Raw genomic sequence first — 24413 nt, forward strand, 5'->3', positions numbered from 1 at the left:
ATGAAAATAAGTACCACTTATGATACATCATTGAAAAGGTCTCAATGAGAGCTTATTACTGCAGTTAAGAAAAAGTCCAAAATCCAAATTTGTTTGGATTTTGGGCTATTTTTGGACACTTTTGGTTTAGTTGATTGCAATCATAAGGGGTGCACAACTAAATGTTACAACAGTCCTAAAACCAAAATTTAAAATAAAAAAAAGTTTTAACAATCATAAATAATAGAATTAAAGACATGAACACCACAATTAAATTAAAATGGCTGATCTCCATGACAGAGTGGTAGTGTCTTGGCCTTTCATCCGGAGATCCCGGGTTCAAATCCCGGTCAGGCATAGCATTTTCACATGCTACAAATTATTCATCTCATTCTCTGGGCAACACCTTAATGAAGCTCATCATTTGAAGCAAAACTTAATGGTGGCCCCTGAAGTTAAAAAAAAATTAAATAAATAAACATCCCTACCATCATGATTATAGTGGCGCAGGCATACAATGGTTTTATTTAGTTCCCAACATTTCATTCTGCGGCACTGCAGAATGCTTCAATATTTAACCTTAATTGCATTCTATGCCATAAGGCCCCCTATCCAGTTATATAAAGATCAGTGATATAATTTAACCAAACTTAACTTACACTCGCTAACCTTGACTAATTCAAAGTAATGTTTTGAGTATTTAAATAATGAATTCAGTAATTATTGCAATTATTTATTATTTAAATAATAAAACATTACTGCTAATTAGTTGAGGTTAACGAGCATAGGTTAAGTTTGGTAAATTTATATCTATAATTATAAGCAATAATGCTTAGATTTTTAATGTGTAAAATATGTTAATGATCCCGTAACTTTAAAGTATTTTCAAAGTTACCAGATCATTATGGTTATGGTCGATGGGTTAATAGTACCAAAAAAAATTAAAGCAAGGTTTATGTGTTTTTTATATAAATTTTTGGTAGTATTCATTGGCTTAGTGATTAGCTATTTAAAAATACAAGCAGCATGCACTGCAACTACATTCAGTATTATTTAACTTAAGTGTTTTATGGGGATTGGTTTATTTTATTATAGCCTTGACAGTTGTTCTTTATTATTTTCTTCATTAAAGGACAGAATCTTTTAATTTTAGCTTATTTCTTGAGAGAGTTCAGAATGTTAGAACCGTCTGTTTGTAGGTAATAAAGTTTATCCTTGAAAACTGTGTGTCTTCTCTGTAAATCGTATTGTTAAGAAAAGTGTCTTTTGATACTGGAGAACCAAAATCTATATGCAGATAATTGTCAAGAAACACAGAATCAACTTCTTCAAGAGACATGATGTCCATATTTTTCTTGAAAATGATCCAGAAAAAAGAACAGTTTTATTTTTGAGTCATTTCGTTTTAAGAAAGTAATCCTGAATGACAGTGTTTAATGTTGTGTTTTCAGATAAGTCTATCTTTTAATAATAATGTATTAAGTCAACACACCTGTCATCTTTATAATTTTACATTGGATATACCAGATTTTTTTATGTTTAATTCACTATACAATAATTATACTATATTATATACATCATGACTATACTATTATAATTAACATATATTTAATTATTAAAGCAACACATTCACCTTTTCCTTAGGTGAATTCTATCATTCTCCAACTGAATATTGCTTCAGCTCATTATATACAAAATGAAAAATTGCTAAATGAAATAAATAAAAATTTTCTTAAATGAAAAATTGCTAGTCATTTGATTAGACAAGAGTAATGAATTTTACTCTGTCTTTACTTCTTAAAAATAGTTTTTTAATAAATTAATTATTTCTTTTTTTTTAGTTAGAAACAACAAGGGTTCGAGTTTGGACATTATATCAAGTTGTTGTCACTTATTACTGTCAGTAGATTTTCAGACTTACTTTAAGGTCATATAAACGGAATATTAAATAGGTTTATCGAGAAAATCAATCGTAACGAATTTGTGCTGATAACCAGGTGTTGTAATTGATATTTTTCTATTCTCGATTATTGCATTCGAAGAACATTAATGTACCAAAGTTGTCATAAATTTGAGGTTAGGTTAATATGATTTTGTTTTGATCGACAAACTATGTTTTTTGAAAATTTCTTTTTGTAGTCTGAAATGGTGTTCTGATGAGATTATCTTTCGATAATTTATTATTACGGTTTGTGATATGTAAAATACCACATATATTCTTAAATAATTTATTTTGATATTGCCAGTGTAATTGAATTTCCAGCGATATTTTTGAATCTATAGTAAGTATAACATTAAGCTGCGAAGTAGTTAATTTTATAAAAAAATTAATTTCCTTATTCCCCTGTTGGTTAGTTTATTCATATTTATATTATATTTTGGACTTAATATATGTTTTTTAATTAATTAATATTTCTGTATTATATTTTACGACGGTGTAGTGCAGTGCAACGACAATGAACAAGTGTATTTTATTATATTGTGCTGCTGTAATTACTCGCTTTCGTGTTAAACAAAAAAATTATTATTAGGGAATTGATAGAATATTCACAATTGGGATAATTAGTCTCATTAATATTACAGTGTGATAAACTGTTAACTAGATTAAAAATATTAGTTTGATTTACAATAAGAAAATTTTGACTAAATTGTTTTTGTTATGGTTTGTGAAAGCCAGAAAAACATTTTGTTATGGATTTTCACCCAGTAAATCCATCGATTATTTAATTTTATGTAATAATTTTTTTTTATAATAAAATACAATATGAGAATTTGAAAGTTTAGTTATCCAGTAAAGGTTAAAGAATCCACTCTCTGGGGAATGAAGAAGCAAAAGTTACTATGAAACTTAATCTAGAATTACCAACCTTGTTTTTGAGATTCTTATCTATACTACAATTTTTTATTTTATTCTGGTATCGTGCACATCTATGTTGAGAAACTTTTTTTTTTGAAAACGAATTTAGTATACTATACATATATTCATTTTTTGCTTTACACTATCTCTTCCAGTCTCATTTTATGGCTGTGTTGTATGTAAATACATATCTGATTTACCAGTGACCAGTGTTGCTGTCTTTGAGAATTATGATGTTTATGAGAAGATGGTTCCTGTGGTATACAGGTTAAGGTGTCACGTGTAGAGTTGGCACGTGCATTTCATTTGGCTTGGCATGCTGATATGCATTCATACATATGCATGAATATGTGAAAAATATTGATTATGTCACCTGGTTATCAGCATTAATTTAATAAGATCAATTTTCTTGGTAAAAGCAGGCCTAACAACCCAATTCAATTCTGCATGAAGTAGAAAATTGTTTTACTCCTTGCTTTTTCTTGTAAGTGTGGCATAGTATGCTTTTTATTCTTGAAGGTGACTCCATCATTTTTTGGAGTAACTTGTGATTAATTTCCTAAGTTGGCAGAGATGTATGAAAAGCATGTGGGGTTCAAGAGGAAGATACTTAATTGATAGACTTGAATACCGAATACCTTTTTTTGGTGCTTAATATGTTGATTTGAAACATTATGTATACATGACTCTGTTAAAAAAGTGGCAATGAGAAATCCTCACTTTTCATTATATTTATGGTATGGGATGCTTTTTGTTCTTGAGAATGGTTGCAAAACTTTTCATAGTGGCTATGACTTATATAAGGGGTTACTACAACTTTTCAGTTACAGCACAACAGATACATTTATAAAATAATGCATGTTAATCATTTTGAAAAAAAAAATTAAATTGAATGAAAGCCTTGTTCTTCTTAATCATATAAGTATGAGATCTTTAGGAATAGATTTTCAATATTTAAATTTGTATTTAAATATATATTTTATACAGTGTCTATCACAAAGTTCTCCTGGGATTTTCATAACCTATTCTACTCGTGGAAATAATGGGAAAAAATCATATAAACGTATGTCCTAATATGCTTTGTTTGCGAATTATGGCTAGTGAAAGATTTTGCTTGAATTTCAACAACTCCATTGAAATGAGGTCATAATGAAATTTTTAGGAAGTGAATTAAGGGACAGAATTAATGATATCTTATGGTTTTTGACTGTAAAAATTGAATGAATATACCTATTTATTGAAAATAGGTACCAAGTGAGAATAGGCCATATCTGCAGTTAAATTTTGAGAAATTTATGATAAGACACCAATAAATTTGGGTAAAAAAAAAACATTGTTTTTTATGTTTGATGTACAATAACTTTGTTAAATGGGCAAAAAATTTTAAGTAAAACTTGTACAGAATTTAATTCTGAACAAAATGGTATAAGATAAGTTAAATAAAACAAAGAAAGGTTAGAAAAATTCAAATTTTATTTAGAATCAGTACGTTACTACATTTGTCAGAAAAGTATTTATTTAATGTTTGCAAAAACCAAATTCTAATTTGGTGATAGAAATTAACTGGTAATAATTGCTGTTAAAAATTTTTTTTAAATTTTGAAAATTACACAATTGTAAAATGAAATTAAATAAATAGAAATTATCTGAAATACAATGAATGACAGAAATACAATAGATTATTTGAAAAATTATTATTTCAAAGTTGGCTATAAAATAACAAGACCTGATCAATAATTCGCAATACTGTACTAGTGTTTAAATCATTTTGAAAGGTAAATCAAGTATATTGTGTACTTTGAATTGTGCTGTCAGCAGTTTTCTTTGAATTTTAATTTAAATGTAATTGGTTTTCCATTGAGGTAATGTACTTATTTACATTAGAGGAATTTGCTGATATGCTATTTATTTTGGGTTTGTGTAATGGTAATGCTACAGCTGCTACATTTCTGAACCTGGGGATTGCAGTGATATGAAACAGGTTTGCGAAATGAGTCCACAACAGTACATATAAACAATAATGAAATAATTTTATGAAAAAAAAAATTGTTTATTATAAAATTTTACATTTATAAGTGCACTTAAGAAAATAAATTAATGAGATGGTTGCTTTTTTTTCTTTTAAGTTTCTCCGTATGTGGATTTATTTTAGAAACACACGAAAGCAGATTTTTTTCAAATGATAAAAGACAATTCCTATATTTAGTTTTTAGTTCAACCATAGACAAAAAACCCTTTTAACAAGGGTAAGACATGACAAAAGAAATTAATATTTTCAATCTTTCTGTGACTAAATTTCCATATTCACTTCCACGAGCAAGCCAGAATGCATCTAAATCTTTAGGGATTGTAGTTGCAACATCTTATTGGCAGACATTTCGATGAGCTGGTCTTGAATCTCAACCGGTAATTTAGCAGCTGCAACAAAGTTTTCACTAAATGGATTCAGTTTCAGTCTTTTCGAGAAGTCATTTTTATCTTCCAGGAAATACTCTGCCAACTAAATTTTTAGGTCATACAAATGCATCTTCATGCTATCCAAACTGTAATGAATAATTGTGTTTTCTTCATGTAAATTTTTCTCAATATAATCAGAGATGAGTGGAAACATCAACATTTTTGCTTTGAAGGCAAATAATCTAGATAAAAAACATCTTATGAAAGCATGAACTTTGTTACTAATAAAATGCTTTTATCACATTCTTATAAATTTACATCCAAGTTGTTTAAATGTAAAAATACATCATCTAAGTAAGCCAACAGCAACATATAGTCATTATCCTTTAAAAACATTGATTATGGCATTTGTTTATCCCGGAATAATATTATTAATTCATTTAGCAGTTCCAATAACTGGTTTAATGCTTTCCCCTGCAATAACCACCTGATTTTTGTATGGAAAAGTAGAGACCTTTTTCTTTTCGCCCATTTCATCACATACTTTAGGAAACAGGCTATTCTGTAATGGTTGATTTTTAATAAAATTATCCATTTTTACAGCTTTACAAAGAATTTGTTTGAGATTTCTGGCACATTTATTGTGGCAAGAGCATGTCTATGAAGGAAGCAGTGCCTCCATTGTGATATAAGACAATTATTCAATTTTTTCCAGAAATCTACTATTCTTTCCTTTTATCACCTTTGCAGGTGATAAATTTTGTCCAATCTCTGTTATCGTTTTTAGTAGATTCATAAAAGACAAAAAAAAAAAAAAAACAACATAAGAACTGACAAATGTTTGTCATAAAATTAAATGTTTGTTGATTCATAAAATGAATAATAAAAATCTCACTTGCTTAATTTTCTTATAGTGAATATCAGCAGCCATATCATCAATTTGCCTTGATACTGTGTCTTTAGAAAGCAACATTTTCTTTTCTTCTTCCATGCTTATTTAAACACTGACCATATCAATTGCAGCAATCAGTACGAGGTTTTCTGCGATTGTATGGAGTTTGAATATCTTAGTTACTCTTAATGCTATGTGATAAGATGATTCAAGTGTTCTTTTATCAGTATGGCTTGATTTACAAATAAAGCTTGTTGATTTCTGATAGTATGTAATCTTCTTTCGAAGAATTTCATGGGTTTGCTTTTACGACCCAAATGTATAGTTTTCAAGTGTCAAATTTATTTTAATAGCTTAATGTTTTCATGGTAGAGGACTTAGACGCAAACAATGCCCTGCGATTTTCCATCCAATGAGGTAAAACCATAATTTAAATTACTATCATTGTACAATCTTGTCGTTTTACTAATTGATTCTATGGATGTAGATGGTTCACTTTGTTTTTCACAAATTTATCCATTTTGCATAAGAATCTAAAAAAAAACGTTACCGTTTGATCACACACTAAGCTGCATCAAACCAATCAAATGACTGAATACAAAAAATTATGTTATGTTTCTAATTTATATACTTATAATTTATAAGGATATGTGCTTAAAATTTTTACATTTGTGAAGTACCGTAAGCTGGTACCTAAGCATAAATATTTGGAGACTAACTGATGCCATCTTTTTGTCTCTTCTTTCTTTGTATTGTAATTTGTTTTTTTTTTGTTTGGTGTTGCTCATGTAGTTATTTATAATGTATTCTTTACAGTGTTAAAAATGGAGAATGATTCTATCAGCTTTGTTCATGGAAGATGCCTTACTATGTGTCCAGAAGAAGAGATTAATATGTAAGCATTTGAATTTTTTAAAGAATGGTTAAAATAATTCAAAATAGTTATTTATATGTGATTAATTTTAATCGCAATGTATTTATAATGTATTAAGTTATTTTAGTGAGTTTACTGTTTAAAAAAATACATTAGAATTAAAAATTTGAAATTGTGAAATGATTTTTTTTAATTTTGGGAGCTCCCATACTCAAGGGGAAATATTCGAGTAAAATTAATTTTTAAGAAAATAATCCCTAACTTTTGATAATAAATTTAAAAAAAAAAACATCAAAATTGTTTAAAAAATACTAAGATACAGCCATAATTCTAAATAAAAAAAAATGTAATTTTCTAGGAAGATAGTGAAAATTTCTGAGTAAGTTTTTCAAGAAATACTAAAGAGTAATGGCTCTAAAAAAAAATCAAGTTACTTACATTTAAAATCAATGGGTAACTTGCAAGATGAATTTAAATATAAAGTAATCTTTAAAAATTAAAAAAAGATTAAAAATATATATTTTATTACCATAAACCGTTGGAGCCAGATGGGTAATAGCTTTTTTGTAGTGGTTTAAAGGCCTATTGATGTAGAAACTGTAGATGCCAAAAGCTCCCATTAACTCCTTTTCTGAAGCTAAATATAGTTAAAAATATATACGAGGTGTGTTCAAAAAGTAATAAGAAATTTGAAATTTCGCGGGTTGTATTAATCCAATTCTCAGGATTTTTTCGTTGTTATATCGGTAAACATGTCTGAAAAGTATCTGGATTTTTAGTCTGTTATATTGGATGTTTAGTCTGTTATCAGCTGTAAAAACAATAACATGTTTTTTGGTACGATGGGCAATTTTTTATTTGTATAAATAATGGATCAGAGAATTTATATTAAATTTTGCTATAAGAATGGAATAAAGTGCAGCAATGTTTTAAAAAATTTAAATATTGCTTTTGGTGAGTCTACTATGAGTAAAGTAAGGGTGTATGAGTGGTTTAAGCGTTTCCAAGAAGGTTGTGAAGACATTGAAGATGACAAGGGCGCCAGATGTCCCAGCACGCCAACAACAGCTGAAAACATGGAAAAAGTGAAAGAAGTGATTATGAATGATCACCAGATCACAATCAGAGAAGTCGCTGATAATGTTGGAATATCAATTGACTCATGCTATGAAATTTTTTTGGATGTTTTAGGTATGAAACATGTGACAGCAAAATTTGTTCCAAAATTGTTAAATTTTGAACAAAAACAATGGCGAATGGAACTCAGGAGTTGCTAAATGAAGTCAACAGTGATGCAGAACATGTCATAACTGGTGATGAAACATGGGTTATGGATATGATGTTGAAACTAAGGCTCAATCGTCCCAATGGAGGCATTCTGGATCACCAAGACCGAAAAAGGCTCGACAAATACAGTTGAATTTGAAGGTTATGCTCACCGGGTTCTTTGATTTTAATGGCATAGTGCATCATGAATTCTTGCCACAAGGCCAAACAATCAATAAGGAGGAGTATTACCTACAAGTTTAATGCCATTTGCGTGAAGCAATCCAAAAAAACGGCTGGATTTGTGGTGAAACTATCAATGGCTTTTGCACCACGATAATGCGCCTGCTCACACTTCATTGCTTGTTTGTCAGTTTTTAGCCAAAAACAATGCTGTAATACCCCAGCTGTCATATTTGTCAGACATTGTCCCATGTGACGTGAATTTTTTTTTATTCCCAAAAATAAATAGAACCTTTAAGTCATTTTAATTAGCGTAGATGAGATTAAAAGCATTCCAGAAGTGTTTTGGGGATTGGAAAAAGCACTGACATAAGTGTATAATATCTAATGGGGACTATTTTGAAGGGGATAACATTAATGTAGATGAATAAATAAAATTCTTTCCAAAAAAACAAAAATTCTTGTTACTTTTTGAACATACTCCATATATAATTTTTTGGAGAGGAGTTAAATGTATGTAAAAATGTTTGGTAATTTGTGATTCTGATAAAAAAGCTTCAACATTTGCAAGAAAAATGTTTGCTGAAGTATTCTAGTAAAGATTTAACATTTATTTTGGCTGAAACAACCCACCCCTTTTTCCAGTTTTTGCAAAAATGCATTTCATATTCTTTCCGCCCAAAGGTGGTACCAGTCTACCAAGTTTGAATAAAATCAGTGTACTAGGTCCAGAGTCATTAGACTAAATACAAGTCAGCATAGATGTTCATACAAATATCCATCTGTCAAAAATAATTTTTTTAAATTTGGAAGCATTGAGATAAAATCTTTTTTTACACATTGCTTACAATTTTTAAATCTATTCTTTTTTTTGTTAAAATTTTTTTTAAAAATATCTCCTGAAGAAACAAAACCTAAAACAGGCTAATTTTTTTTTACACTGAAATCAGAGTATATTCCCATTTTTGCTGTAGCAACTTATGTTGATATAGCTGGGAAAGTAAATGAAAAGAAAGTAATGTAAATGGGTATTGGCATACAGTTAATAGAATAATAAGAAAATAAATAAAATATGGTTACTACAGATTATTGAAATTAATACTAGGTGCAGTTTACACTCACTGTTAATATTTATATTCCAAAATTTACAACATTTTAGAACAAAATATTATTTTTTCATACAACCAAGGAGATTGTATGAGATAATTTACAATTTTCATCTTTGTATGATGAAAATCGTAAATAATCTCATACAAATAAATAAATAAAAATAAAATAAAATTGTAAATAAAAATATTAAATAAAAAAAATTGTAAATAAATAATAAATTGTAAATAATAATATTTCTCATTTTAGGAGTAGGTATTTAAAATATATTAGAATAAAAATATATTTGAAAATTTATTCTCTTCAGTGTACAATACTATGAGACTGACAGTTTTTTTACAAAAAAAAAAACCAAGGATGTTTTTGGGTAAATTTAAGTAAAACTATTGCAGATCTGTTGTAACATTGTAATAAATATGATAAAGTGTTCATAATATTCATGTATTAAACACTGTGTATTCCAAGTTATCTTGTATAATTTGATCATGTAACATTTTATCCTGCTCGTATAAATTATAATTACTGTTTAACCTAGAATTCTCAAAAAATAAATATTTTATTCTGATCGGTTTATTATAATACTAATAGTTCATTATACAGATTATAGTTCATTGTATAGAGTGAGCAACATAAAACTGAACCCATAGTGAAACTGTTACCCAACACTATTTAGGAAAGACTTTTACACTAGCCATGCTGGCTAGTGCATGTATATGTTACTACTACTGATTGCTGCTGCCATTTGTCAGGTGGTTAGTGTCAGTTCAGTATATATTTTGTTGCAGTGCAGTTGTGTTTGTGTAAAATCCAGGTGAAGATAGCTATAGTTGAAGCGTATATTCGTTCAAAAAATCTGTGGTTTTTTGAACGGTTTACAACAGGTTTGGGGTTTCAAATGCAAAACAAAATATTCAACCTTCTGTTAGGATTCCACAGGCCATTGTTGATATTGAAAGGAGAATGTCAGTCCAAACAAATCGCTACACAAGTTATCCCAACAATCTGGTGTTAAACACATATCTTGTCATAAAATTCTTCATGAATTAAAATTGAAACCATACTGTGTTACAATCGTGCAACAGCTGAAGGAGACATACAAACTGAAATTACTTGATTACTGCTACTGGCTTTTCAAAAACATTGTTGGTGGACAGATAGACTTGATGTTGTATTTCATGTCAGACGAGGTATAGTTTCATTTATCCAGCCATGTTAATTTGTAGAACATGAACTGAAGGTGAACATTCAATGAAAAATCAGTGCAATTGACAACAATGTTTTGGGTCAGATGACTCAATATGATCAGTCAAGCACTATTGTGCTCGACTGCATATTGTGCTGGGCATCAATGCACTATTGTGCATTGATGCCCAGGGTAGTAATTTTGAACATCTTTTGTAACAATAAGGTAGATAAATGCAACAGTAAACAAAACATGGGTAGTGAACTCCATAAACTCAGATTTTTATTTTTAATTAAAAACAATATAATTTTTCTTTATTTTATTTTTTATCTCTTTTAGTATTGTGTTATTAGTAGTGCGCAATGTAATATTTTTCCTTTTTCAGGAGGGTAAAAAATGGTTTAATTCACATTCTAGAAACAGAACGGATTGAAAATGTACATTCAAAAACATATTCAAGCTCTGAATTTGATCCAAAACTAGTTGTTAAATGTTTTCAACGATCAGCAGCTGGAGTTAATCTGTGTAATTCAAAAAATTTACGTCATCCTGATGTTCTTTTAAAAACTGTTAATTATCTTCTTACTGAGTATGTAATATATTTTTAATTTGTGTTCAGTTTTCTTTAGTAATTTTTTGCGATTGTGTATTAATCTTATTAATATGATTTATAATTAATTAAAGTAATAGTAGAGGGCTTTACTAATAACTAGAGTACACAGGAAATATTGATGACAGTGCAATTGACACTGAATCAGCGTCAATTTAATAAATAATGAAATCCTTTATTTTGATCAGTACATAATAATACATTATACAGGTCAGCATTATAAGATAAATTATAAAATTACAAAAACACAAATTATAAGATAAAAAATTGATGTGATTGAATTCTATATTAATTACTTAAATACAAACACATAAAATAATGTTAAGGTAAGTACATTAAATAAAATAAAATTAATATAATATAATTCAGAAGGCACCATTGAAAATTATTTTGAGCAGATATTTTATACACAAATGGGATGCAAAATTTTCAGGATTTTTTTAACATTTTTAATTAATATTATTTAAAAGTCCGTTGAAAGAGTAGTATTATTACTGGAAAAGAAAATCTTTTCAATACAAGGTTATCGAAAAAGGTTGCAGCAATTTAAAAAAATCGTACTCAGAAACTACTAGAGATAATCAAACAAGTATTTTTTTTTTAAATTCATCCACTCAAAAAGTTTTTTTACATATGTTAGAATGTTTCAATATGAACTCCGTTGGTTACTCTGTAAACATCCAGCTGATAATCGACTTCTGCTCAGGTCAGGTGGATCATTGCAGGCGTAACTGTGGCAAAAGCAGCAGTGATCCGTTGTCTTAAACGTTGTATATCACTGATTTTTTCCACTGTAGGTAATACTTTAATGTACTCCCATAGAAAAATGGTCTAGGGTGTTAAATCTGGGTTTCTCGGAGGCTAAAGCATAGGACTGGTCCTACTAATTCAATGATAGGGAATCTTTCATTAGGAGCACCTTGAACGCTTAGGCTGAAGTGTGTGAGCGTGCACCATCTTGTTGAAACATTACAGCAATGTTACTTTCTTGTTCAGTTTGGTCAACTTGTTAAAAACACAAGTTTACAGTTATTGCCATATATAGACTTTTCAAATGTCAAAAAATTTAATTAATTAAAATAAAAAAATTATAAACCTTATTTATTTATTAAATATTGTTATGGAAGCATAATAAGGCCCTTTCTTGAAAGCCAAAGTGTAGAATTGAGTTATACAAAAAACAGTTCCGTTGTCTGGTTTGATAAAGGTGGTTATTGTTATTTTTTAGAAATACTTGACCATTATTTGTTGAAAAAGATTGCACATTCATAAATATAAACAAGTATAAATTAAGATATTTAGTTTTTTAACTATCTGTTTACATGATTCATACTTATGGGTGCCAGATAATGATCTGAGCTCATTTTTGTATCTTAAAAATGTGTTCATACATTTTGAGAAGCTAATATACTTTATACAAGCAATAAATGTGGGCATAATAAATATTTAATAATGTTGACAAGCTAGCATTTTATTAAGGCACTTCAAAGAAAACAGTACGGTTTGATTTTGTTACAATTTGATCATTCCACAAGAAATTGTTATCTAATCAAACGCCCAGAAATTTTGCTTAGTGAGCAACAGAAATACTATTGTTATCATTAGTAAGAATTCTATCCACTCGATAGCAATGTTTGATACCGGTAAGTGCAGTGCTACAGTTTTATCCACATTTAAAGTCAGATGATTAAAATTCATTTAGTGAATAATTTTTGTGTTGTTATTGTACAATTTTCAATCCCATTTAAATAGTTATCTTCAAATATAGGTACAGTTGTGTCTTCTATGAAGAGAATTACAATGAATGACTTAAGATTTTGAGGCTTACCATTAATAAACAATAAAATAGCAAGGCACTGAAAACACCTGAGGCACTTAATATTCTACATCTTGAAGCAAGGATTTATTTTACATTTGTATTCTTATCAAAAGATAGAATTTCAAGTATTTGTTTACAGTTTGTAAGGTTTGACTTAACCAATTGTGCAGCGCCTCTAATGCCATAGCTGCTAAGTTTTTCCATCAGTAAAAAATATGGAACTAAATTAAATGCTTTATTACATTTTAATGTTTATTAATTATTTAATAAATATTTGTAGATGTTGTAGTATATAATGCGTATTTGTATTTATTTTTAATTTGACTGTCTAATCATTTATATAGATTATACTGTTAGTTTAGGCTATTAGTATTAAGCTATAGAAAAAGATCCAGTTTGTAGCAGTTTTTAAGGCTATATTTTTCATGATATGTTCTATTTTGCACAGGATTAAATTCTTTTGATATTGAAAAAAGGCAATAAATCTTACCTTTGGTACTTATTTGAAAGTATGATTATCCAAAATTGTCCTAAATTCTACGTCCATAACCAATATTGAATATTTTTTTGAAACTGGATATAAGGTGAGGGATTATTTAACTTTATTTCCTGGAATGGATAAAGCAAGCAGCTAACTACTTCAGTTGCAATCTTAACCTTAACCTTTCTTAATTTATTTTTAAATAAGGTATACATAACATCTTTTTAGAGATCATGAAGAACTAACTGGTTCTAAGATACAGAGTAGTATATCATAATAAAAAGTACCGCTAGTTATATGTAGTTTATAAGAAAACTTTATTTATTTTTATAGTTGGTTATTATCAAAACAAACTTAATTAAAACAATAAATAATAGTTGAATGAAACAATACATAAAAGTAAAAACTAGTTATAATAAAATACTGATGATGGATTGTACCAGTGATGTCACCAACAATTACATCCAGTCAGCTGAAATAGTATACGAGACAAAAATGTTAATAGAAATAAAAAGAAAAATGAAATAGGTTGTAGTTGAGTCACAAAGTTTGATGAATGGTCAATTCTCACTTTTGAATTAAGAATAAGGTAATTTTAAGGTGCTAATAACTATGAAGTAAATGAGGGAATAAAAATTATACTGTTTAGATCATGTATCAAGAAGAAATGACAGCTCCGAGCAACATGGTGGAAAAATATTGAATCCGTGATGAAAAATTTAAGTTTTAAGTGAAGATACAGAGAAATCTAATTTAGCAAAAGATCTATTTTTTGGGACAGGAATATTTGATGATTTTGTCATAGTTGGAGTGATATCCTAAACAATTGAAATGTCAAGGAGGAAAAATCATTGTTATGATAAATTATTAGTCTTACAGAACAGTAGTAATTTTATTAAACTAATGATTTCATTAATATCAAAATTATTATAATAAAGTCGGGGGTGATTCAAGAAATGAACTGATGTGTTCTATAAGATCCTGTTTCATTCCAGACTTGTTTATAATTTTTTAATTATGAGATTTATTCAACATTTTTCAGGACTACTTTACTTAGAATTGAAATTGTTCATCTTTTGTAATTGCTTAGAATATATAGTTATTTATAATAAATCTTAGTCAGTTGTGAGGCTGTCTAATCTTAAAACAAAAATTTCTTCAATAAGGTGTTTCATTTATTTATTTCTGTTTTTGTAGCCAAGAAACTGACATCATTTGTTGTAGAATTTTCAATAGATATTTTAGTAATTACAATTTTGATGCATGAAGTTACACGGTAATAAGACTTTCATAATATTTTGTGTATAGTCTTGGAGCTTTTATTTTCAGATACTTTTCTAGTGTTTCTTTCATTTTCCTTTTCCTCTCCATTGAATTATTTTTATTCTTCTTCTGTTATTATCATGCCCTTAACCTTATACTGTTGAATCCTCCAACTGGTTTTGTTCTGATTTTGCCCTTCCCTTCTACCAGTCCTCTTAAATAATGTTTGTCTATTCCTCTTTCTTGGATTGCCAACACCCTGATTTATTGATCCCATTCTTTCATGGGTCTCTACTATTTTATAGATGAGTCGGCTTCTTTTCTATCTAATGAGATAATATTCTGTGTTATAATTCATAAACCCTTTCTCTTTTCTAGTATATTTCCATTAATCCATTTCATTACATTTTTATTGCTTTTTTGAGTAATTGAGAACCTCATACAGATGGTATGAGATCATCAGGTTGTAAGGTAAAAACCAAGGATAGAATCTTCTGCCCTATCTTTCAGTTCAGATGGGATACCTGATCTAATTGGTTGTTTGATAACAGGGGCACCACTTGTTTTTTAAGTTTCTGAGTTCGGGTGAGAGAAGCTATGAGAATTCTGTTGAGCAAATTCCTACATTATATAATGAAAATATAGACCATCATCATTCCCATTCATCAGATCTGAAACTCTCTTGGATCACCAAATAAGGATTCTAAGGTCTTTATTTTAATTTCTTCAAGTAAATTTTCCCAGCACTTATTTCTGGTACATGATGCCCATATTTATTTCATCTTTATAAGTTTCATTATTTTTTTCTTTAACTAAAGTTATTGGCTTATTTTATTAGATTAATATATTATTTTAGCCGCAGTAACTTTTTAACAGAATTCATGTTGAAAACAGGATATTTATTTGCTTGTCTTTATATTTACTTTTTATTTTTCCCAGACTTGAATAAAAACCAGAATTCTATGAATCACAACTAATGATTTTTTACAATTCTAGAATTTTTATTAAACTACAGCTTTAAAAGATTTTCCAGTATCAAAAAAAAGTACTCATTTTTATTTATAAGTAAGTACTAATCTAATATCCTTTGATAAAAGAAAAACATTTACTTATTGAGTAAAAATGTAAACATTACCTTTGTAAAACTAAAAGATATGTTAATAGTGGTATAAAATATATAGGTTTCTGATAATAAAACAGTTTCTGATACTGACAGTTTATATGTCAGTATCAGTCATTTGCAGTAATAGCTGTTTTTTGTACCTAGTTTTTTTTAATAAATTTAAAGGGACTGAAATGTAACATTTATTGGAACATAACAATAGAGCAAACTGTCGTACTTTTATGCCATATTTATACCATTTGACTATCTCTTTTCATTTGTTAGTTATGAGCAATTTTTTATTACACTTCAGCCATCACTTGCATTCAGATTTTTTTTGTAAAATGAAGTCTTCTATCTTAATGAACAAGTCTATTTCTTTTAATGAATGAATTGAAGAACGTGTCATTTTAGATTATAATATATGTTGTACTGAAAACCACTTATTTAAAAATATTTCATTTAATGGTAATATGGTACATGTATATCGTTATCGTTTTTATTATATTATAGTGTCATAGTGGATGATCGGTTACCATGGAATGAAGTGTATGATTTTATCTGTGATCGTCTTAGAGCTGTACGTCAAGATCTAGTTATTCAGCAACCTCCAGCTCAAGTTTCTCTTAAAATTTTAGAACCAATTGTTCGATTTCATGTGTATTCAGCATATAGGTAAGATGCTTTGTTATCTGGTTTTTATTTTTAAAAATATTTAACTATGTAATACCATATAGTAGTTATCTAAAACAAAAAAATTAAATTAAATAATAACAGATGTCAGCAGACAAACTTTTAATTATTTATTTATGGTTTTATTTTAATATTTTAAAATAATATTATAATAGTGAGTTAAAAAAAATATATATATATATATAATACAGTGTGTTAATAATTTGATTTGATAAACGTTTTAGTATTAAACGAAAGTATTAAAATACTTTCAAGAACAGAATAAATTTCCTCGCTTCTTTCACTGTAAATACTTATATTTATTAGTACCTCTTCTTCGTCTTTCAAACTGCAACAATAATTTGATCGATTATATAATATTTAAAGTTTAAAAGTAATAGAGAGAAGCAAACCATACCTGCTCTCATAGTTGGTTTGAATAAACCTCAAACTATTTGGAAGAACAATGTTTCAGGTTAACAGTCTAACTATCTCATCCTACAATATAAAAGAAGTCATACTTTTCCATTAAAACCTTTCTAAAATATTGAAATTCATGTATGTTAATAAATAATAAGATTTTTAATTGTTTTACATGTTTTTATCGGTTCTGTAGTTTGTGTTAATTTGAACCTCTTTGTTAAGAGTTTTTTAATTTCTTTTAAAAAAGTAATAAATTAATCATGACTCAAATTACCTGGAAATATCCCTCCAGAAGATCTTTTCAGGATTATAATCAAGTCTTTTTCAGTAATGTTGCAGATGATACTGTTATTTGTCTTAAGTGGTATTTGTCCAGAACTCATTTTGTATGTTATCAAATAGTATGTTTGATCAGTTGTGCTTGTTCATTTATTTAGCTTATTGTTTTTACTTGTAAATTTGTTTTGTCAAGTGTAGTATTGTCAATTACTGTATTAGGTAAGTTAATGTGAAGAACACACATAAGCATGACAAGTGATATTAGGATCATTTTTTTTTTTTGTAAATCATCTCATGTAAATGGATTATGCAAATAAAGATATTAACCTTAACATGAAAATTTTATGTTTAACTTTTTGAAGTCAGTAATTTAATTTAAATACTTGAACTACACAAACACTAAATTTAAAAAAAAATAGCACACTGAATCTACAAATATAACACTGATCAAGAATATTATTTGACTCATCTTAAACTGTTCTCCTAACTGTTTTAAGATGAGCACTATCTGCTACACTAGTAAGTCAAGCGACTGGATTATACTGGAAATATTTTAAAAATTTGAGTCGTGATTAATCTATTATTTTCTAAGATTGTAAACTTCATATATCATGCTGATAAACAAATTTGTATTAAATTTACTCTACTACTATTTTATTTGATGTACTGTATTTTATTTTATTTGTATTCTGTATTTTTTTTCTATTTATATGTGTTGTTTCTTTAGGTTATGTGGTGTACCTCTAATAGAATTTGACCCAAAATTAAATATTGATCAACTTAAAATATGTTTAGAACAGATTTTTGTTCTTTACAGTAATGTAAAAGAATTCTGTGATAATAGAGAAGAGATGGAAGCTTTGTACCAGATTATTTATTTGGGTAACAATGATGCCGTTTTAAGAGGCTTTAAATTACCAGAAAAGTATTTGTAAGTATTTAATTAATATACTTGTAATATTTTGATTATACTATTATCAACAACAAATTTAGTTATTTAAACAGATAGTTATTTAAATTGCTATGAAAGAAAACATTTTTAACTAACATATTGTACGCAGTTTTAAGCCATTTGACATTAATTCAAAATCTATTTTGAATAATGAACAACTAACTAACCAAATAAGTCATTAAAAAATAAATAAATGCCAACAATTTCAATTCTACAGACACACCTTACTCCGATAAGGTCGACTAATGTGTGTTGCAACTGTCAACTAACTGTCCATATCCTTGTGGTTGTATCTGTTATGTACATTGCATCACAAGTTTAACTACAGGCTAACATGCAAACTATTCTAGGGGATAATGAAATGCTGTTACCTTATATTTAAAATATCTTATGGCCATCTGTTTATATTCAAATAAATTACTACAGTATGTCTCAACTATTCATGCTACTTGCCATAAAGCAGTTGGTAATTTTACTATTTTAATTGAGATATGTAATGTGATAGATCACATTTATTTTTATTTCACTTTTATCATGCATTACAGGCTTTTTACTTTGAAGATGTATTTTAACAATGCTAGGTTTTTAGTTTTTAATTAATTTTTAACTGTCCATTTTTTAATATTTATTTTTTACAAGAAATGTATTGTGTCCAGGCGATAACACAAAAGTGTTTCACCCAGAAAAACCAAATACAAAAAATAGAACCGAATGATACTATGCACCTCATAACTGGCAGGAGCTGCAACATTGCTTCCATATTTCATCATGTGGTACTTGATCAGTATGTGGCTGACTGCATGTGTACGATATTTAAAGTTAACTGATGTCTACTGTGCTTGTGTTATGTTGCTATGGAAATCTGTTTTTTTTTTTTGTAACACTGACCAGAGGTTAATCTATAAATACCCAACGTAATAATAGATCCGATTACAGAGTGTCAAATGTGCAGAACCATCCAGTTTCATGGATACACATAGAAAACGTTTTTACAAGAAAAGTTTATGTAATTTGAAATACATGTAAAATTTGATTTTATTCTTTAATGTAACAAATTTAAAAAAAAAAATTAGTTTTCATAATTAATTTTAGAACAGGCTTTGGCAGGGTATTTGGTTGGCATTTGTTCTATTGTAATACATTTATTTTATTTTATTAATACAAACTACAGGTTGGTATTAATTATTCTAATTACGTGAATGTAAAAGTTAATGCTTATAATTAATAAAATACATTGATAAAAAGAAAAAGAATGTGGTTGAATAGTAATCTTTTCAACAGTGGGGAGTGATTTATGATGGGTAAATAAATTATTAAAAATATATCAAGAATTTAAAATAAATATTTTGATATGTGATAAAAGAAAGGAAACGAGAAAAAAATTATTTTTGAAGATAATGAAGATAAAAATGAGAATAATAATACTGTTAAGAATAATTTTGTTAATACAGTTAGAGAACATTGAATGGAGCAACACTGTTATTCTGTTATTTTAATTAACACATTTATATCTTTCACATAATTAAGTGCTATTGGTGCACTTTTCATCAACAAGAATATGTGCATTTTATTAAAAAAATATAATTTAAAGGAACTGTTAAAAAGTACTTAAATTCAAATTTAAAACATTTTATGTTTTACAGCTGAAAAAATTTAATAATTTTTTCTTTGCACTGCATAGAATTAAATTTTTTGTGATAAGGAAGTAATTCATTTATTAAATGCAAAAAGGAAGGTTATTTTGGTTGTCTTTATTAATTTAAAAAAATTTGGTCATTTTGATATTTAAAAAAAAAGTCAACGTAAAATTGGTATTTAAGATTGTACAGAAGTATTTGCACACTTCCATCACATATTCAAACAATGCAATAAATATAATAGGTCCTAGAATAGAAATTACAATAGAATTACATGATCTGAAAACCATGATCACCAGTCATATTTAATTTCCATTCTTTCACCTATGTAACTGCCACTGCTGTAATTATTACAAACAGTCCAGCATTGTGGTGTAAGATTGAAAATTTGTAGCATCAGAGCAAAGTGCAACTGTTTATTACAAAATAACTAATGCTAACAGTAAATATTTTATTTAGATTCAATCTTGAAAATTTAGTTTGAACATGAACCTGAAAACTATGGATATAATTGCAGTATAACAGTTCAGAGTTTACTTTGAACAGCTCCTTCCTTATAATTAAACTGGGTTGAGCTTAAAAATTAAGCTTAAACTTAAAAATTTTTTTATGAGAAATTTTTCTATTAAATTCATATCTCTTGTTTATTTTAACACTGCTGTAAGCTGGTCCCATATTTCAAGAATATGGGGAAGTATAGAGGGGGAGGAGTAATAACCTTGAAAAAAAACCTGGGTCCATCTGGTAGCATCCAGTTATAGGGCCCCTGAATAGGGTTGCAGGTAACAACTAGCCAATGATCTTGAAAGCAGACTAGGAGTAGTTTCCCATCAGCGGAGAAGGCTGAAGAGCCTAGGGAAATGTAATCTCAAATAAAAATCCCTGTAAATGTGAGGAGAGTAAGATGGCAGCCCCATCGCCAAACTTTGCTTGTGTGGGACTCGTAACCCAACCAGGTGAAAATTTTTCTTACTAATTCCATAAGAATAGAAACCGGGCTGGAATTGAGGACAATTAATTTGGGTACAAACAAATATTATGATTTTGGAAAGCGGAATAAAAAACCAAATGAAAGGAAACGGAGATTTACGTGGAGGTAGCTGTCTGGAACGTTAGAGGGGTATGTGGAAAGGAGTCTGAACTTGAGAAGGAATTGGTGACAGCTAATGTCGATATTGCAGTCATATCAGAAACAAAAAAGAAACGTCAAGATTCGTGTAAGTTGACAAATTGTATAATGATCTATGCTGGAATGGAGAGAGACAGAGAGTGAGAGAGAGAGAGAAGCATGGTGGAGCAGTAGTGGCAATTTTAGTTAGGAAGAAGTTGTGAATTGTGATTCAGTTTTACTCATTTATAAATGAGAGAATCCTGAAAGTCTCTGATGATTCAATGGGAGTATATGGCAGTAATCGGTATATATGCTGCAGAGGAAGGCAGATGAGGAAATTCGATGTTGTTTTTTGAGCAATTGCAGGAAGTGCTTGATAAGCAGAATAGAACAGCTTTCTTAATTTTGGCAGGGGACTTTAACACTAGAGTAGGAAGTGTGTTTGTACAGAATGTGATTGGATGTTTTGGAGAACAAGTTTTAAATTATAATGGTAAATGTCTTATAGACTTTGCCTGCTACAATAAACTAAAGGTAACGAACACATTTTTTAAACATAAAGACATTTGTAAATTTACCTGGAATGCCAGAGTAACTAAGTCAATCATAGACTATGTTTTGAAAAATATGAAGAGTGCATCTTTGATGAGAAATACTGGAGTTTACAGAGGGTTTGATCCTTCTTGATTATATCTGATGTTTTGCTCCCAGTAAGATGGAAAAGGAATAAAATACCAATAATGATGAATCAATTTTCAAGGTGAACCTTCTAGAAGATATGAGAAGTAGGGAGCTTTTTCAGAATTATGTTAGGCAATGTCTGACAGATTCAGAATTACAGACATAAATTTGTAATGGAAGGAACTGATAACTATATTGGAGAAAACTGCTCTCGAGGTTAGTTATAAAGAAGAAAAAAAGTGCTATTGGAATATTGAATTAGATGAAGTAATAAAGGAGAAGAAAGAAACATATTTGAAGTACTAGTAACTCATTCTCTGCAAGTGACCTGAATTTCCATACAAAGTTAATATAGGCAAACTTAAAGGAATTTTTGCAGTTATTTATAGGGTATTTTAAATTAAAGTACGTGATATTCTAAATAGATATTATTACACATGTTACTTTTGAAACACACTTTACGTTAAATTTTTGTATATTTTTTGTTGTTTTATGTAGACGATATGATCTGAAGATTGCAATGGATATGTCAGTAGCTTGGTATCGTAGAAATTATTTTACTGTTTTAAAGAAATTGAAATTACTTAGTCCTTTGTTACAAGCAGCAGCAGTAATATTTAAACTTCCAGATATAAGAAGGTAATAATTATTTTATGAATTTTTGTTAAACAAACAATAGAGACTTTTTACATGTATAGGAAGAGTGAAAAACACTAATAACGAACATCTTATCTTTAAATATAGTATTATCAGTAATATTATGATTTGTTTATATTTTTTATACTAAAGAATTTATCAGTAAATTTAATGTGTTGAGTATAAAATTTTTGATTTTCACATTTTAAAAAAGAGCAAAAATTCTTTTTATAGTACTAGATTGTGCTGTTGTTATTATTATATGTAGTTATAGTTTGTTTATCTAGCACATTAATAATCTACTGCATTGTATTAATGACTGGTATGGTTATCTGAAGTCCATATTGTAAGAAAAGTAAAGTATATTGTAAATTTCTTTAATAAAGTTTTTAGGTCCTGTACCAAATTTATTGAAAAATACTATAACAAACTTAGGTAAAATAAAAACTTTAACTTAAAATAAAATTTCTTGTGTAAATAAGATACAAAAATCATACCTAGATGTTATATTTGTTATTAAAAATATTCTGTCTTTCTACTGTTAAATATAAATTGGATGATTATATTGATGAATTTGTTCCTTTACATGGAATTTGTGATAATTATAAGTTATGTAATGGTTAATTTTTTTGGAATATTTTTGAATAACATTTTTTAAAATTTTATATAAAATTTATTTATGTTACATACTTATATTACTTATTTATATCTACAACAAGGTATGAAAAAAATAATACTAGTTTATGTGTTTTATATATATATACATTACACCCTCAATTTAAATGTAATTTTTTTAAGTGATTTCATTTATATGTGTTTGAATAAGTAAGGAAAATTATTTCTGAATACGTGATAGATTTCATTTATATGCAGTTACTTTCATTATCATATTTTGTAAACCAGACAAAAATACTGTAGTACAGTACATATTTCGATTACAAGATTAAATATCCGCACAATTATCTTGTACTCACAGAAAATGCTTTTGAGTCATTGTAATGAATAGTGCACTGTTTTCACAATCATTGTTCATTTGCAGTTTATGTTAGCCTAAGTGTGTCTTTGTACAAAAACTCGAAGTTAAATACGTCTTGTTACTGTTATTGCAGCTATATTCATAAGACTATTTTTTTTTTATACTGTACTGTTCCTCTACTTACTCTGATAAAAAATGAGTGCTGTGTTAAAACCAAAGAATCAAAAAAAGATTTTATTGTTATTAGAAAAAAATAAATTTCTAAATTGTCTAGATAATAAATATGCTGTGGCTAGAAAGTTTAACTTAAATGAATCATCTGTGCATACAATACGGCTTAATAAAGACAAAATACGCCAAAGTATCATGGCCAGTGTACTGGTTGTTGAAGAATTAAGTGACTCAGAACTTATGGAGACGATAGAAAACAAAATTGTACAAGACATTAATGAAAATGAAGAGAAAATTTTGATAAAAAATAAAACAGTTGACTTAACAAATGTAGCCAAATTTGTAAACATGGCGGAGGAATTGAAAGAATTTATAATTGCTGAAGATCCAGTGATGGAGCGTAGTTAGTAGTTTCAATGGGAACTAGAAAATATAGTTGTGTCATACAAGGAAGAACAAAGACTTTTATTGAACAAATCCTTACACTCCACCATTACTTGTATTTTAATGTTAAGTGAAAAAAAACTAAATGATAATAAATGTTAAATGAAGTTAGTGGAAATAATTTATATACAGTAGCCTACATACAGTATATATTTTTTGCTTTTTAAATACAAATATTCTTTTTAGATACATACATTGTATTGTAATATCATTAAAATAATACAATGATACAGTAATAATAAAATATTAAAATAAAGTACAGTATTTTTTGAGTACAGTAATTTACGTATATCATTTATTACATAACTTAACAAGAAACTAACTTGTATTTCTGCATTAAATGTGAGTCTCAGTTTACGCTATTTCATTATATGCGGGAATTTTCTGGAATGTAACACCCACCTAAATTGAGGGTGTA

At 28.1% G+C, this 24413-nt stretch overlaps 1 protein-coding gene across 9 annotated transcripts in view; it reads left to right on the forward strand.

Moving 5' to 3' along the window:
* Positions 1 to 1844: 1844 nt before the first annotated feature.
* The window catches only part of LOC142329807 (uncharacterized), a 61032-nt gene continuing 38463 nt past the window's right edge, over positions 1845 to 24413 (forward strand). For 4 of the 9 annotated variants that reach the window (XM_075374634.1, XM_075374641.1, XM_075374635.1 and 1 more), the window contains exons 1-6: positions 1845 to 2261; positions 6942 to 7020; positions 11124 to 11327; positions 16527 to 16688; positions 18115 to 18318; positions 22267 to 22407. In XM_075374634.1, coding sequence (XP_075230749.1) covers position 2261; positions 6942 to 7020; positions 11124 to 11327; positions 16527 to 16688; positions 18115 to 18318; positions 22267 to 22407 — 791 coding nt within the window. In that variant the 5' untranslated portion in view covers positions 1845 to 2260. Of the gene's footprint in view, positions 2262 to 2681; positions 3321 to 3458; positions 3574 to 6941; positions 7021 to 11123; positions 11328 to 16526; positions 16689 to 18114; positions 18319 to 22266; positions 22408 to 24413 lie in introns of those variants that run through there. The other 5 variants (XM_075374636.1, XM_075374637.1, XM_075374640.1 and 2 more) reach the window with 5 other exon arrangements.

Source organism: Lycorma delicatula, chromosome 9, assembly GCF_047948215.1.
Source record: "Lycorma delicatula isolate Av1 chromosome 9, ASM4794821v1, whole genome shotgun sequence".
Classification (NCBI taxonomy): Eukaryota; Metazoa; Arthropoda; class Insecta; order Hemiptera; family Fulgoridae; genus Lycorma; species Lycorma delicatula.